The following is an 18,550-nucleotide window of genomic DNA, read 5'->3' as shown; positions in this document are numbered from 1 at the left end:
GGTTCTAAATGAAATGCTGAGGTTAATGCTGTGGGCGTGGGGGCAGATAATGGGGAGGCAGGTTAATGTCCTTAGTTTTGGATTCATGGTTTTTGGCAGTAGTAGTACACAAGCTTGCAGAGAGTATGAAATATGAGTTGAAGTAATGCTACAGTATTAAAAATAGGGGAAAGCACACACACACACACACACACACACACACACAACCTATGTGCCAGCTGCCTTCCTGCTGAGCTTGAAGTATGCTATGATTTCTGCTTCATAATTATCTCCCTGAGTGTGAGTAGTTTTGAAATGCTGTCGTCTTTCTCCACCCACTCCAATAGGAACATTTGTTTAATATCTATATTTCTTTGCAGGGAACATACAGCAGTGTGCACGATTACAAGTATTGAAGCAATTTTCAAAAGCAACCTTTCTATGCAAAGTGGCAAGGTTGGAGGAAGGAACAGTCCTTCCTAGATGCTCCAGTGTACCCCTTAAAGCAGATACCGCAGTCCACACAATTTCTGAAGTCTTTGCAGGCCCTATTCTGTCCAAACTGCATCTCTGGATGCAGTTTACAATGCAGAGACAAGCAGTCAGCCTGGGTCAGTCCAATTGGCCCACAAGAAACATAAGCAAAGTTGTCTGTTGACCCAGAAACAGAACTGGAAGAATGGATTGTTAAGGTTGCTGAGTTAGCCCAAATAGCAAAACCATCCTGGGTCCAAAAGGATAAACCAATGGAAGACTTTTGGAAAGATGAGAAACCATTCACAATTTTGAAGTGATAACTAATCTAGCAATGTAACAATTTAGTTATGATTAATAGTAATTTTAGGATAATTTAGTTGGCTTCCTAATGAAAGAATGTTTTCCTACTGTGTATCAGCTATATCATTATTATTATTATTATTATTATTATTATTATTATTATTATTATTATTATTATTCCTCTAAGTTTTTCCTCTTTTTAAGGGTTTTTTGAGTGCATATTCTTTTGTACATTAGATTGTTTATAAAATAATATCTCAAAAATTAAACCTTGATAAGTCACAAACTCTCGGCCTCATAGGGAAGCAAAGGCAACCACCCTCTATACTATTTCTGCTGCAGTAAAATGTTATCACAGCAAGGTAGCTTCGAGGATTGGTGTCTTTATATGAAAAATACACCAAAATATCACAGGTTTCAAAACAAATCCATATACCTCATCAGTGAAGATGGCTAGAGTTATCGACATGAGAGAATGGTTGCCAAATGACCTGTAGGAACTGGATATAATTAATAAATGCCTCTGATCCACATGCCAAAATCTGCCTGCTAATTCTGCTCCACATTGTATGCCTTTCCTTCAGCAATGAAGTGTTACCTCTCGATCTAAATTGATTGTTTCTGCCACAGGTTTTAGGTCTAAGTAGAGGATAATCTGAAGCATTCTTAGGATCACTGGATGTATTCCAACTACAAAAGTTTAGAACCTTAATGCCACTATAATGGTTATGGCTCCATTCTATGGAATCCAGGGATTTGTAGTTTGAAGATATATTTATTAGCCTCTATTACGGTGGTTCTCAACCTGTGGGTCTCCAGGTGTTTTGGCCTACAATTCCCAGAAATCCCAGCCAGTCTACCAGCTGTTAGGATTTCTGGGAGTTGAAGGTCAAAACATCTGGGGACCCACAAGTTGAGAACCACTGCTCTATCAGAAAGTTCTGCTGTTGTAGTTCAGAGAAGAGCACTAGGAAAGTCTAAGTACACTCCAAATTGCAAAATCCACAGATTCCATGGAATGAGTCACTTAAACTGCAATTGAATTGTTATAGTGATACAGTACGAATACACCTACTGTATTAATATGTGCCAAACACTTAAAAGCTTTAGAGAAAGCATTACACACCATATTTTCATTTTGCTGTTTTGTTTATTTTGATTTTTATTAGTATTGCTAACTGGCTAAGCCACTGTTTGTTTAGGACTCAGTGGACTAAACTTGTTAAATACTAAGGCCATTACAATTATAAAACTCATCATCATCATCATCATCATCATCATTTGTTGAAACAGCACCAGCATCCAACAAGTTCAGTTATTCTCCCTCTCTCTCCCTCTCCCTCCCCCTTCTCAATATTGGTTGATTCTTTGTGCAGATTTCATAGATCATGACTTGACCAACCTCACCTGACATTTCATGAACACTTACAGGGTGGTCTGCATCCAGTTCAGAGCCATACATTAAAACTCTTTGGGAGCATTTGTCTAATTCGGCAATCTTCCTGGGGAACCAAGGAACACAGTCAAGCTCTGGAGGAAACACAGAGTGATTGGAAGAATCAGATTGTCACTGTTTCTTCACAAAGCTTTTCTAATTTCAAAATGAAATGAAAGTAGAGGAGAGAAAACAATCTTGCCTTCCTCATCAGTCCAGATGTTTTCCGGAGGGTTCAGAGTGACAATGTTTGTTTCATACTTTAACAACTGAATAAGCTCGTTGAATTGTTTCTTGCTGCAGTCACAATCCACAAAGATTTCCACTTCTGAACTCCTTCTCTTTGATTTTCTTGATTCAATATGAACCATACTCACATGCTTTTCCTGAGCACAAAAGAAAAATTGATTCACCAACACACTAAATTCACTTAGGACAGCGGCAATAGTTTAATAGCTGTGTCAAAAACATAATGTGTTTTAATAACCATATAAAGGGATTTTTGCTCAATAGAATCCTGATCTGCATTAAATTAACTATTCATAATTTTCAATCCAATAAAACTACTGGAAAAATTATACATTGTAATTGATTCATTGCATTAGGAGGCAAACTATAAATATGATAATTAGAAGTGATTTGCAACCAGAATTTTCTATAAAATGGTTGTTCATTGTAATATTTCCACACACTCACATGCACACACATAATATATAGGCAGAATAGTTTAATGTTTAAGGAATGTATTTCAGCCACTCAATTCTGTAGAAAAATTAGATGGCGTGATAGCACAAAAACTGTGGGGAAGGTACATGCAACCCATGATCACCCTCAACTTAAAGCATTCTCGTCCCAGTCTATTTAGAGTAGGGATCCGCAAAATAAAGCCCGCGGGCTGGATATGGCCCTCCAAGGTCATTTACCTGGCCCCCACCCTCAGTTTTAGACTTAGGCTCGCGCAAAGTCTGAAATGACTTGAAGGCACACAACAACAACAATTCTAATTAACTTGACTATCTCATTGGCCAAAATCAGGCCCACACTTCCCATTAAAATCCTGATAGGTTTATGTTGGTTAAAATTGTTTTTATTGTTAAATATTGTATTGTTCTCTCATTGTTGTTGTTGTTGTTGTTTTGCACTACAAATAAGACATGTGCAGTGTGCATAGGAATTCTTTTGTATTTGTTTTCAAATGATAATTCGGCCGCTCAACAATCTGAAGGATTGTGGACCGGCCCACTGCTTAAAAAGTTTGAGGACCCCTGATTTAGAGTTGTACATCACCAAGACCTACTCTTTGAATAGAAACCAGAAACAAATTGCTGACCATTGAAGTGGAGAGGCACTGAGATCCAGCAATTTGAACACTCTAGGTAAAGGTATAGGTTTTCCCCTAACATTAAGTCTAGTCATGTCTGACTCAGGGGGGTTGGTGCTCATCTCCTTTTCTAAGCCGAAGAGCCGGCGCTGTCCGTAGACATCTCCAAGATCATGTGACCGGCATGACTGCGTGGAGCACCGTTACCTTCCCGCTGATCTACTCACATTTGCATGTTTTCACACTGCTAGCTTGGCAGAAGCTGGGGCTAACAGTGGGAGCTCACCTTGGTTCCCAGATTTGAACCAGCTACCTTTCAGTCAGCAAGTTCAGCAGCTCAGTGGTTTAACCCACTTCACCATCACAAGCATTCTATCAGTGGCCTTTTGAACAAATGTCTGATAATCTGGAAACTCTATATAGGCACTTGTATGGAACAGAGCAAATTCAGACTTGGCTAATTGGAATGTGCCTTATACAGAGAGGACTGAAGCCCACTCTAGTGTATTTTCTCTAGAAAAGACTGTAAATGGTCTGGCACATAAGCTGAAGCTAACAAAAGGTATCTATAGCTATCACAACTAACCTAGGCATCCAAGCATACCACTATGTCCACAGGTACTCCCAAAATTATAGCATTTCAGAACAAGTTGAATTCTTGACCACACATCACTTCAAACATCATTATTGTGTCAGCATCAAGGTCCAGGTGACCTGAAGGCACATGGTATGTTAATGTGCCTTCAACTCACCTGTCAATCAAGTCACCTGTCAAGTCACCTGTCATTAATTTCATAGGGTTTTCTTAGACAAGAAATACTCAGAGGTGTTTTACCAGTTCCTTCCTCTGAAATATAGCCTACAGCTCCTATATTTATTGATGGTCTCCCATCCAGGTACTAACCAGAGCTGGCCCCCTGCTGAGCTGCCAAGATCAGAAATGGTATTTACACCAAAATTTTATATTAATAGCAAGCAATCCATAAAAGGTCTCCAGATTTAATGAATGTGCATACATGTAGTTTTTATTTTTGTCTGCACATTATTGATGTTTTCTCCCAATCAATTACCTATGATACAAAATAAAAGTCAAGGCTGTTTACCTGGAAAAGTCTGAGAGCTTTTACCAAGCCACCAACTTCATTTTTCAAAGAAAACACCACCGCAGTCTTGCCACCTTCTGACGTTGATTCATACTTGCCTGCACCTTTATTACCCTTTTTGTCATCATTTTTACCAGAATTGGTTCTGTTTTGCTGAAAGAAAATAGATACAGAATGCAAGGACTTCAATGTACTGTAGACTACACATACGAGCAAGCACGCATCATTACATTTTCTTTTCAAGCAGACTATTCTTGTCTGATTTCAGCAAATAGGTACCTCCTTCAGGAGTGAAGTGTTCCCCTCTCCCACCTTCTTTTGAAAGCCGTCTTCAGAAGAAAAATTGCAGGTTGCAAGCCGGCATGAATGATTGTACTTAAGAAGATCAACAAAAGAACCTGACAGAATGTATCATCTGACTTACAACTTAGACTATTCTCACGCCGCAGGTTTTGGTTTTTCTTGTTACTGTTATGCAGCTTCAAATCAATTCAAGTTATGATGACCATGCCCTAGGATTTATTCATAGGAAATTTGCCATTGTCTTCTTCTTAGGCTGAGAAAGTGTGACTTGCGCAAGATCCTGGTCCTAGCCCAACACTCAGACCATTAACTGCTACATGCTTGCTTCTCAAGATGTGGCTCTACTGTCAATTAAAATCAGAATATTTAATTTTTTCCAGAACCGTTATGGTTTACTGCGTTCTAAATGATAGATTCCAGTGTGAGTCTCACCCAGAATGTCATATACAGTGTTCCCTCACTACTTTGCGGTTAACTTTTCACGGATTCGCTGTTTCGAGGTTTTTCAATAAACTCTAAAAGACTATTATAAATTATTAAAATTTACAATTTACAGCTTAAGGAAGGGAGGAAGGAGAAGTCAAAGGGAGAGAAAAGGAGCCCAAGTGGCAAAGGTAGGAGAAGGAGGCAATTGGAGGTTGATAAAGTCTTAAAATAGTGTATAACTTCTAAATTAATGTATATATATTAAAATAAATATAGTGTCCCTACTTCGCAGATTTTCACTTATTTTGTGTAGTCCTGGCACCTAACCCCAGTGATAAGTGAGGGAACACTATACCACAATTTCATGGATTGACATTTTTCCTTATATACAGTAGAATCTCACTTATCCAACACTCGCTTATCCAACGTTCTGGATTATCCAACGCAATTTTGTAGTCAATGTTTTCAATACATCGTGATATTTTGGTGCTAAATTCGTAAATACAGTAATTACTACGTAGCATTACCGCATACTGAACTACTTTTTCTGTCAAATTTGTTGTATAACATGATGTTTTGGTGCTTAATTTGTAAAATTATAACCTAATTTGATGTTTAATAGGCTTCTCCTTAATCTCTCCTTATTATCCAACATATTCGCTTATCCAACGTTCTGCTGGCCCGTTTATGTTGGATAAGTGAGACTCTACTGTATCAGTTCATACTTGGCCGGCCATTTACTGGATGGTAAACCTAGGGCACTCCCACTCAAGTCACAAGGAAAGGTAAAGGGGAAGGTTTCCCCTGATATTAAGTCCAGACATGTCCGACTCTGGGGGTTGGTGCTCATCTCCTTTTCTAAGCTGAAGAGACGGCGTTGTCTGTAGACTCCTCCAAGGTCATAACAGCATGGAGCTCCATTACCTTCCCGCCAGAGCAGTATCTATTGATCTACTCACATTTGCATGTTTTCAAACTGCTAGATTGGCAGAAGCTGGGGCCAATCTTTCAGTCAGAAAGTTCAGCAGCTCTGTGGTTTAACCTGCTGTGCCACCAGTGGCTCCAGACAAGTCACAAAGTAAGAGTAAAATCCTCAAGAATAGATTCCTTCCCAACCTCAGCCCCCCCCCCCCCTTTAAAGTATTTCTTATTTTAAAACTTAACATTAGACAAATTGCTCGATGATCCCTATTCCTCCTATGAAGCAGTCTATTATACTTTTTAGCTTGTATAGCCAAAAGGGAAATTGTAACGTTTGTTGAACAAAAACATGGTGCTTTGCTTGCGAATTCTTTGGAAGAACAAATATTGGTTTTTGAATTTTTTTGAAAAAATGATCTACCAGTAACTTGAACAGTGTGGACAACTTAGTGCTCTCACTTGTGATGGACTTTAACTCATGCAACTGTGTAACTCCTGGGAATTGTAAACCAATGAATCCAGACAGCACTAGTTTGGGAACAACTGAATTAGAAACAAGGCAGGGTTGCCCATCATAATAGACAGTGAAAACGAACACTGAACAGGACTGATGGTTGTAATTTATCTTCATCTCCACATTAGAGTTTTAAAAAGTTATTCCCAGAGTCCCTTGACAGCTTGACCACTGTTATTCTGGCTGCAGGATACTGGGAGAAAAAGCAAAAAAAAAAAAGTAACAAATCTATTCAGAAGCTTCAGAACTGTATGTGTTTATATTATATTTTTAAGTTAAAGGTAAAGGTTTTCCCTTGACATTAAGTCATAGAATCATAGAATTATAGAGTCTAGTTGTATCCGACTCTGAGGATTGGTGCTCTTCTCCATTTCTAAGCTGAAGAGCTGGAATTGTCTATAGATGTCTCCAGGGTCATATCGCCGGCATGACTACATGGAGTGCCATTACCTTCCCGCTGGAGCAGTATCTATTGATCTACTCACATTTGCATGTTTTCGAACTGCTAAGTTGGCAGAAACTGAAGCTAACAGTGAGAGCTCACCTTGCCGATGTTTTGGTCAGCAAGTTCAGCAGCTCAGCGGTTTAACCCTCTGCACCACTGGGGGCTTCATTATATTTTACAGAAGCAAAAAGAAATGAAATGTGCAAAAGGTTACATATTGAACTATTCCAGAGACATTCTTTGCAGAAATACTTCGAGAATGTCTGTTTGTTAGAAAACTGCCTATTCTATTAACCTGTGGACAGATTTCTGACCATTACTTTCAAAACTTACTCTAGTGAAGCACTCACAGATTAACCTTGCTGGAGCATTTTTCTACAAAAATAATACTGGGGGAAGTGTTGGAACAATCTCTCTTCAATGTGAAATTCTCTCCAGAGACATAACAGTTGGAAAAATCAATACATCACCTGTGTCACAATAATACAAAACTGTTGATGAAACCATCAACACTACATGCCCCTTCACTGGGACATTCAATTAAGTCTAAATGTTTAATGAAGAATTTCATTAAATCACATGGATGGACAGCTAAATTCATTTTCTGTTTTACCAATCAGTAAGAGGTAACTAGAATACAGGATACCAATTTATATAGAGGAGGCAAACAATAGAACACTTTCAGAAGTTGTTTACAATTTAATTCAGAACATAAAACTGAGACTGAAAGGATGACATTTGCAGCTACAAAAGTACCCAAAAGCTACCTAAAATGGAAATTGCAATGGCATGCAAAATGGCCAAAATACTCAGAAGGAAATGTTTATTAGAATTTTTTTGTTTTGTTTTTTATCGTGTCAGAAGCAAATTGAGAATATGTTGCAAGTCGCTTCTGGTGTGAGAGAATTGGCCGTCTACAGAGACACTACCCAGTGGATGCTCGGATGTGTTACCATCCTGTGGGAGGCTTCTCTCATGTCCCCACAGGGGACTCATCCTGTCTTGCGGATTCGAATTGCCGATCTTCAGGTCAGCAGTTCAGCCAATTTAACCCATTGTGCCATCACGGCTCCTTGTTTATTAGATGAGATCATAGAAACAATTACCTGTATACTTTAGTCTTATTTTTTATGTGAGTGGAACGCACAAATGTTAATTGTGATGCCTTATATTCATGAAATGTCTAACTTCTGGACACTATACAAAAATTATGCCATCCTTCTGAAAAGTCAACAGTCTCATAATGGAAGAACACAAAGGAATGGTCAGTGTACCCACCATGACCCGGGCTCAAGTCAAGTTGCTTTAACTTAACCTGGAAATAAACTGATAACCAGCATGGCCCTTGCAAAAGTGATGGAAGTTTGGAGCCTGATATACAGTGTTCCCTCACTTATCGCGGGGGTTATGTTCCAGGACTACCTGCGAAAAGTGAAAATCCACAAAGTAGGGATGCTATATTTGTGTTGTTTACAAGCACGCGCATGCGCACTCCTACTGATGCCTCCTTGTGAGGCGAAAACGAAGCTGTTTCAGCCTCCTTTTCTCTCCCTTTGGCTTCTCCTTCCTTCCTTCCTTAGGCTTCTCCTTAGGAAGGAAGGAGAAAGAGAAAGGAAGGAAAAATAATATTTTTATGGTTTGTTATATTCTTTGAGTGTTTATTGAAAAACTGCAAAACAGTGAATCCACAAAAAGCGAACCACGAAGTAGTGAGGAAACACTGTACTGGATATGGTAATCTAGACCAACACTTCCCAAGCTAGCTAATATGGGGACTGGCAATTTTTTGCCATGGGGACTGGCAATTTTTTTAAAAAGCCAGGAGTTTTGTTGTTAACCGCCATTCGGGTTATGATGAGAGGCCTCCCAGTCACACTAACCTCAGGTCCTGCACACTTAGGACTGTGGCTTCCTTGATTGAGTCTCACCATCTGGAATGCAGTCTTCCTCTTTTACTTGTTCTTTCCACCTTACCAAGCATCATCATATTTTCTAGTAAGTCATGTGTTCTCATGATATGGGGGAGAAAGATATAGCCAAAAATACAACAGTCTCAGTTTATTAATCTTGACTTCTAGGGAGAGTTCAGGCTTGATTTGCTTTAGAACCCATTTGTTTGTCTTCTTAGGAGTTCATGATAGCTGTAAAACTCTTCTCTAGCACCACATTTCAAATGAGTTAATATCTAATCAGTTTCTATCACTGTCCAGCTTTCATAACCATACAGAGAAATGGGAAATATGGTAGTATGGACAATCCTAACTTGAGTATTCAATAACATATCTTTCCGGTTCTTGTGTAGTCCATCTAACTCTGCCCTTCTACTCTTTTTCACATTACCACTAACTTTTGTCCCCATTTGCTACAACATTTCTCCCCCCCCCTCCCAAAAAAAAAAAAACCTCACAAGAGACCCACAACCAATGGCTCCAGGGATCACCACTTTGAGTAGCACTGCTCTAGACCAACTCATACGTCCAAGTCATTTCCAAGAACAATATTGCATGCTATGCAATATGCAACTTATGGACCGCAATTCCCTCCTCGTTTTTTGTAGTCCTTCCTATTTGCCATCAAAACCTAGCAGTGTGGCAATTGCATCCCCCCCCCACACACACACACACATTATACCTTTAAAATACACTTCAGTGGTATCCTTGGATGCTTTGTTAAGGATTTGACATCCCTCAAGGCTCACTGTCTTGTGTACACTCAATTTTAAGGGTGTGTTGTTGTGCAATAATGTTTTATTCTTTTCCTTACTTACCTTTATTCTTCACAGCCTCATTCATTACCATTGCTATTCCGTCTGCTCTTATTGCTCCTTCTGTCTGAAAGAGGCATGCTGCATGGCTATATAAATTTCAAAGTGTAGCTACTCTTCCATTGTGAAGAGAAAATATGCCTGAATTAGCACTCTCCAGAGCAAGTTGGTAGGAGTACTCAACACCATTTAGCTTGATGGCACTCAGTAGGCTATTTCTATTAAAGTCAATGAATTCCCATAATTGTATGAGACAACTAATATATGAAGTAGATTTTAAAAACCCGTAATATACTGAAGGCTACTCTTCACAATTGCTAATTGTTAGAGAATTACAAGACTAATCAAAGAATGAACGCAAATAAGATAAAATACTTAATCAAGGAGTTCTTAGGGCCACATCAACCTTGACAAATTTCCTAAACAATCTGAACAGAATGAGGGCAACATTTTCAAATAAAAACACCCCCTCAAATATTAAACAACTCACAAGAAAATTAAACAAACAAAAATCTATTCTGTATAAAAAATGTATACATCTGCTGGGGTTTGTTTCTATGACCCCCCATGGATATCAAAATCCATGGTTCTTCAAATCCCATTATATATAATAGTATGTTAAAAAGATTTTCTTTTTGATATGGAGGTGGATGGGATTATTTTCAAGCCATGGGTGGTTGACTCCATAGATACGAAGAGCCAACTATACATATTTTATGTAAAAAAAAATCAAAATACACATATCTTTAAAAAGATTGCATATATACAATGTCTGACGGCTGTGAGGCAATCAAACCGGGACCATTGATTGAAGCTGAATGATAGGAGAGTCAAGTCACATAAAAATAACTACTTCTTCATCTTACTTCCCAACTACAAGATGCTTTGATTGCTGCCAATTCAGTTGACTTTAAAAGGTGATTAGCTACAGTAATGGAGATTAGAGCTACCAAGGGCTTCTAACCAGGATAGCTATATATCATCTTCAGCAATAGAAGCTGGGTGCCTCTGTGAATCAATCACAGTGGAAAGCAAGGTGGAACATGCTTTTGTAATCATGTCTTGCTGACAGTCATCTCATAGACAACGTGTGAATGAAATGTAGGATAAATAGATTTTGATTTGATCTAGCAGGGCTCTTTTTATGTTCTTACATACAATTCTTTACAAAACCAGATTACAGCTAGAAAAAGGAAGATCCAAATGCTCATTCAACAGAATCATAGAGTTCCACAGGAAGAGACCACAGGGCCATCCAATCCAACCTTCAGCCACAAAGGAACACAGAAGAATTTCCGATAGATGGCCAGCCATTCTCTGTATAAAAACCTTCAGAGAAGGAGGCAGCATATTCCACCATTAGGATATTTTTCCTAATATTTAGGTGGAATCCCTTTTCCTGTAGTATGAATCCTTTGGCTTGTGTCTTAATCTCTGGAGGAGCAGAAACCATGTTTGTCTCTTCCTCGATATGACATCCTTTCAAATATTTAAATACGAATATCATGTCCCTCCTCAACCTTCTCTTCTTCAAGATAAATACACCCCATTCCCTAAACCAGTTCTCATATGGCTGAGCTTCTAGACCTTTTACCATTTTGGTCAGCTTCCTTTGGACATGTTCCAGCTTTTCAATATTCTTTTTGTGGTGCCCAGAATTGGACACAGTATTCCAAAAAAGGTCTGACTAAAGCAGAATTATATTCTGTTTCATTGCATGCCGCCATTTAAACAACCAATGTTTTCCCTCCATATACCTTTTCCTTCAATTATTTCATAAAAAGAACTGTCTGCTGCCTAGAAACAAGACCTTCTTGAAACACATTCCCCAGTGTTTTAATATTGTCTCAAATGGCTAACATCAAATGTTCTGTAGAGATCCAAGTAAAATCAGATAAATGTTACTGTATCGTGAAAGACAAAACCTCTGGAAACAACATAAAAATAGTTGGGAATCTGTTTGAAGATAATTATGGTTTCAGAGCATCTTGTGGGTTGTTTTTTTTTTTAAATGAGAGCTAGGTAAGTTTATGGATACTTAATGTCAACAGAGATTATTGATATTATATGGCTTTTTAATTGATATGCAACCAGATGTTGGCTATCCTATCACAAACAGTTGGAATGAAAAACAGTCTAAATCAGTGGTTCTCAACCTGTGGGCCCCCAGATGTTTTGGCCTTCAACATCCAGAAACCCTAACAGCTCGTAAACTGGCTGGGATTTCTAGGAGTTGTAGGCCAAAACACCTGGGGGCCCACAGGTTGAGAACCGCTGGTCTAAAGAGATGGGAAGAGACCAGTACTACTGATGTTTTGGCTTGTTACTGGACTGGTCCTGCTTCCTCTTTCTGCTTTTCAAGAAATGGGTACTAGAAAGGGGAAACTATGTCTTTTCAGCAGATCTGATGGTTGGTTGTCCTGCTTTCCTCTTGAACTCTCATTCAATTTTATAGTATTAGGTGGTTTTTATGTTTATACTCCTTCTCCTAACTTCTAAGGTGATAGGTCAAATTCCATCAATTTATTTTAAGAATATATATTTAAATTATCCACTTTGATCACCACCAATGCCCCACCCCTCAAACTTGACTAAAAAATAAATGATTCCATTTCAGCAGGAAACCCATCTAGAATTCATTGAGGCTTCCACATCTTCATCTGCTTGGAGAAAATAAAACCATTTGTCACATTTGCTAATATTTCCTATGCCTTTAATTTTGTTAAAGAAGCCAAACGAGGCTCCAGTTTGAATTAACCCTTTACCTCTTTTCTCCTCTGATATTTTCCTGATGGCAATCCTCCATCTTCCAGCTGTTACTTGTGCCAAATGGCAGGTGTCTGTTTGTGCATGCACCAGTTTCGCAGGACAATTTTAGTCAGGGGAGAATTAGAAACACTAGTGATGACTTCCATGTTAATGGAGCATGTTAGAGGAGCAGTATGCCCATACCAGGTTTTAGAAACCATCCACACTGCAGAATTATAGGAGTTTGATACCACTTTGATTGCCACAGCTCCATCTTATGGTATCCTTGGATTTGTAATTTGTGATGCCATTAGAGCTCTCTGAGATAGAAGGGTAAATATCTCTATAAACTGCAAATCCAAGAATGTCATAGCATTTCAATCATGGCAGTTAATGTGGTACCAACTGCTATATTTCTGGAGTGTGGACAGACACAGTCTCTGTGTGAACTTTTAAGCTGCTGTCCAAAGTGCTGAATCCTATTTTCTAAATAGATTCAGTACTTTGCACATTTTTGTTAAGAGTTCAAACTAAAACCCAGAGTGAATTTATTGCCTACTGACATGGGATAGAAATAGCTAAGTAGAAATAGCATGTTCATTTCTCCAGTACCCTGATACTGCTTTGGGACCTTGGAGTTGCTATTTTGTGAAACAGAAGGAAAGATACCAAGTGCTATCATGCAAGCAACGGGCAACTTGGAAGTCTCTGAACAGGCTCAGAAGTGGAGTGGGAAGATCAAAAGACAACCTGGCAAAATGGCACTACCTAGAAGAATCCTCCACTTTGTGTGACTGTGGAGCAGAACAGACAACTCCACATCTGTATGCTTGTCCGCAATGTCCTGCCTCAAGTACAGAGGAAGAATTGTTTGACGCTACAGACAATGTGGACACTGTTGCCCATTTTTGGACAAAAGATATTTAACCACTTGTGCTCTTTCTATTTTTATCAGTTTTATACTAATTTATGCAATGCTTTTAATATGAAATAAGTAAATAGATCATGCTAGCAGAACACTTTATCTGCTAATTTTATCCCTCCCTTTCAGAAGCAAGGCAGCTAATATTTCCCAGAAATGCATGGGTACCTGTTCCTGAACAAACCTTAAAAAGTTGCTTTTCTAAAACTGCTGCTCCCACAGTCCCGCAGCCAGCATGGACAGTAGGAATGTGGCGATCCTGACAGCTGTCATCCAAAAAAGGAACTTTTCCAAACTCTGTACTTAAGAAACAAGGAAAACTCTGAAGGCACCATTGCTGATTTTGTACAAAAGCTGTTGCTCTCTTGCTGAGTCCTAGAAATATGTTTGGAGTCCTAGAAGTAATCAGCAAGAACTTTGCACTGCTGTCAGCTGTTTCATGAATGAACACCAACCTGATTCAGCATGTGAGTCATCCTCAAAAGCACCAGAAGCACTGAATACACTTGCATATATAATCTACCGTTGTTGACAGTTACATGAGGGGAACATCAGTAGAAATACAATCTGATAGCGCCCCTCTTTTTTCTTAAAAACTTCTCCTTATTTGTGTTATCAATCCAGTCCTATGTAAACATATCAGAACTTTCCAGTGCTATATAACAAGGCTGTGATCTAAAACTCTTTTTATGAAGCAATCTACACCTGAATGCTTTTAATGCTGCCATTGTTTACAGTGGGCCCTCTATATGCCCTGGAGTTTGGTTCCAGGATCCCCCTGTAAATACCAAATCTGTGGATGCTCGCATCCCATTATATACAATGGGGTAGTAAAATGGGTTCCCTTATATAAAATGGATACAGAGTTTAGTTTGTGTGTGTTTTTAATTGTATTGTTCATTTAAATTAAGGGGAAAGTAGAAGAGCATGAATATTTCCTTCATCAATAAGTCTGTACAGCCTGTCCAGGAAGATCAAGTACTGGAAGCTTCCTTGCTCCCTTTCTCCCCCCCCCCCTTCCTTTTTTCCTTCGTAGAAATTAAAGTGTGAGTATTCATTGCAAGAGTAAGATTGTCTAAACCTTCTCCTCTGTGCCACATTTCAAGCATTTAAGACTGCAACTGAATTACTGTATTTTCTGGCATATAAGACTACTTTTTAACCCAGGAAAATCTTCTCAAAAGTTGGGGGTCGTCTTATACGCTGGGTGTTGTCTTATAGGGTGGGTGCTGAAACTTCCAAACTGGACTGGAGAATTTGCAGTCACCGCATATGGTGGGGGGAACTCAAAAACGGCCGTGGCCGCATCCCCGCCGTATGCAGTGACTGTATGAAAGCAGCAAGGGTGTCACTGTACAAGTACGCTAGAAGAAAATCCACTCACCAGGATTCATGGAAAGACATGACTTAATGCAATCCCAATGAGGAGGTGAGGGGACGCCTCATTGGGAAAGTGTAAGTGAAGGGCGGAGCAAGCTGCAGGCATCTGGGATGCCCGGGGTATGGAAAAACAAGATAGAGCAGCATTGTGCCCAGAAAAACACACCTCTTTCACCCGTCTGGCCTTCCCTTGTATCCTATTACCATACTTCCTTCTTTGCCTCTCAGAGCTCACTCCTGAAGACTTTAGGGAAGTGGCGCAGGTGCGCAGGTGCAAGATCTGAGAGGCAGAGAAGGAGGTATGGTAATAGGATACAAGGATGGGCCAGACGGGTGAAAGAGGCGTGTTTGCACTGCTGCTCTGATAGTCTTTTTATTTGGTGTGCATTGGAAGAGGGGTAGTCTTATATGGTGAGTATATCCCAAACTCTATATTTTAACTGGAAAAGTTGGGGTCATCTTATACGCCAGAAAATACGATATATATATATATTTATCGTACTTTTCAAACGTTCACTAATCAAAGCTCTCTGGGCCATGTAGAGTCTGTCGAAATCTAAAACATTTTAATTCATCCATATCCCAGTTTGATATTCCAAAGGGAAAGGGAAAAAATGAGCAACTGGGAGTAAAACATTTCAATGTATAAAAAACTGTGCATTTGTTTCAGATTCCTAAAACTTTTTGGTAAATTGTAGTTGTTGGGGGGTAAAAGCAACACACCTAGGGGGTTCAGAGATGAAGGACGATCTACCCATTTCAGCCCATGAAATCTGTGTCTATATTTGTGGCTTTGTCACTGATTCATGTAAAGTGAATGCCTTTTTGAATAGCTATTTGGCCTGAGATTTATGGTAGTCATTCATGGCAAAGGGATGAATAAAAATAAAATATGCTTTAAAATGTTAGAGAGAAGGGTGAGCGAATGAGCTATGTTGAACATATTGCTATCCTTATTAGGAGGCATACTATAACTACCAGAAATGCTGCAGATGCACGTCATTTGTCAAAAGTTTAATTTGAGGCATTAGAGTACTGAGAATCTTGCTGACCTCAAGCTCCCTGATCAAAATCTGAAATGACATTTCTAATTATTGTGAATATAATAATATCTCTCCTACAGGAAGAAAAGAAGAAAAGTTAGAAACTAAAAATGGTTTTGATGGGTGCATCTGTAGTCATATGAAATAACTAGGAGCCTCAGCATTAAATATGATGATCTATACATAAAAAATATCTAGCCAAATGGAAGTGGTCTTAGGGTGCATCTACACTGTAGAATCAATGCGGTTTGACACCACTTTAACTGCAATGGCTCAATGCCATGGAATCCTAGGATCTGTAGTCTGGCAAGGTACCGATGCTCTTTGGAAGAAAATGGTAAAGATCTTATAAAACTAAAACTCCCTTTATTCCATAGCATTGACCCATAGCAGTTAAACTGGGATCAAACTGTGTACAATATAGATGCACCCTCTGTGAGGAGCCACAGTGGTGCAATGGGTTAAAGAACCCTTGTGAACTGCTGACCTGAAGGTTGGATTGCTGACCTGAAGGTTGCTAGTTCGAATCCACAAGACGGGTTGAGCTTCCGTCTGTCAGCTCTAGCTTGCAGGGATATGAGATAAGCCTTCCAGTAACACATCCAGGCATCCCCTGGGCAACGTCTCTATAGACGGTCAATTCTCTCACACCAGAAATGACTTGCAGTATGTTCTCAAGTCACTTCTGACATGATTTTTAAAAAAACCTTTAGTGAGCATGACAATACAGATGGGGATGTCTACTCAGAAATGATTGACACAGTCTCTGTGTGTGGGTGTGGGTGTATATTACTAGGACTAGTATGCCAACAAAACATATCAATATAATAGCTTAATCAGATAGCAGCAAATACCAGCTTTCTTAAGCTGCACATTATTTTATCTCCTTCCAGTAAACACTGTGTCATATATCGAATTCCAGCTGATGTTTTTAACTTGTTGTACTTCATTATGTCAACCACATTTACAGTCATATATATTTATTTTTACTAGACAGTTTTGCATTCTAAACATATTAATCATTATCATTATCATTATTTGAAAAGCATGAAGGGAGGAATTTCATGAAAAGTGCGAGCACCTGTTAACTATATAATCAAAAAAGAGATTACTTTCATTAAAGTAATTTCTCCAAATAGATCTATTTACTAGAGAAATTGACTTTGATTTGATATCATATCATTTGATATCCACCAGTTTTTATGTTGACTGTCACAGTACATCTCAATAAGGATAGTTAATTCCCCTTCACCCAAATTAAAGTTTCTGTATTTGTTATTTCCTAAAACAGAATACTACTCTGAATATTTATCAAAGAAAATCTCACACGATCCTTTCCAGGGTTCAACTATTGCAGAAAAATACAATTAAAGGTTTGGTGTCACCCTAAAAACTTTAAAGAACTAAAGAATAGCCAGTTTTATTTGTTGTACACTTGTATAGACTATACCTTACTTGCATTTGCCAAACTGTATATAGTCCAGAAAAAAGGTAGGCCAAATAAAACTTGGCAAAGTACCACAAGACTCTTTGCTGTTGAGATTATTTCTAAGAAGATGTCTAGAAGATCACTGTCTCTACCCAAAAAGGCTGAAAAAGATTATACAATAAATAAATAAATGATGAAGTAGATGCTGTAAATCCCAAAAAGTATGAGCTCATGAGTAGAAATGTGGGTTGAATTCCATGCTGAGTCACATTCATAGTACAAAACTAAAAGTCAAAATATAGGGAGTACCAAAAGTCTCTGTACATCGTAAAAAATAAGAAACCCATATTATATTATATTGAATTGTATTATCTGTTGTATATAGGAGAGAAGACTTCATGTGTGTGTAGAATGAGCTGGTCAACATGTAGAGAATATTTTATAATGAATATTTTGTAAATAAAGATACATTTAGCTACAATTTTCCACTTTCCCTAAGCATGGCAACTTTTGGAAAACCCTGTACTCGTGAGACAGCTTCCTCCTCCCCAAAAACGCTTATCTTACAAATAAAATCCCACATGTACTTTGAGAAGAAAAATCCCACAAATAAAGTTAATCCATCACAACTTTTTCTTTCCACCCTTACACCAACCTGTCCCAATAAAGACTTCCTTTTTTGAAAAATGTACTCCAAAAAGTGGGAAGCAATCTTAAGACACGTTGTCTTTGTTCTCAATTGACCCAACCCTAGATACTTACAGTCAGGTTGCCATGTAGTGGATGCTCCAGGGGCACAGCGGAGTCCAGAGAAAGGCCCCGTCTTGCCCAGTATTTGCTGGAGAACATCATCATTGCGGGTTGCATTGTGCCCTGTGTAATTGTGTCTTTCCACCGCAGGGGGAATCAGGCGGCAGGGCCGTTTGGTGGAGAGCTATCCCTTATGCTGGTGCTGAATAAGGAGCAATCCAAATGCCTTTTCCCCTCCTCCCCGGGAAGGTTTTTATATATGCCTAGGAGAGAACTGATGAAAACCTGAT

General features: G+C 38.8%; 1 protein-coding gene across 1 annotated transcript in view; it reads right to left on the bottom strand.

The window, feature by feature from the left end:
- tph2 (tryptophan hydroxylase 2) overlaps window positions 1-18,526 on the bottom strand; it is a 108,552-nt gene extending 90,026 nt beyond the window's left edge. Inside the window, exons 1-4 of the mRNA XM_003221149.4 lie at window positions 18,273-18,526; window positions 4,616-4,768; window positions 2,394-2,577; window positions 2,186-2,286 (exon numbers count right to left, since the gene is read on the bottom strand). Of these exons, the coding sequence (XP_003221197.1) occupies window positions 2,186-2,286; window positions 2,394-2,577; window positions 4,616-4,768; window positions 18,273-18,377 (543 nt within the window). The 5' untranslated portion in view covers window positions 18,378-18,526. The remainder of the gene's footprint in view (window positions 1-2,185; window positions 2,287-2,393; window positions 2,578-4,615; window positions 4,769-18,272) is intronic.
- Between the last annotated feature and the right edge of the window lie 24 nt (window positions 18,527-18,550).

The sequence above is a fragment of the Anolis carolinensis genome, chromosome 5 (assembly GCF_035594765.1).
Source record: "Anolis carolinensis isolate JA03-04 chromosome 5, rAnoCar3.1.pri, whole genome shotgun sequence".
NCBI classification, from domain to species: Eukaryota; Metazoa; Chordata; class Lepidosauria; order Squamata; family Dactyloidae; genus Anolis; species Anolis carolinensis.
This window is presented reverse-complemented; position numbering and strand designations above follow the sequence as displayed.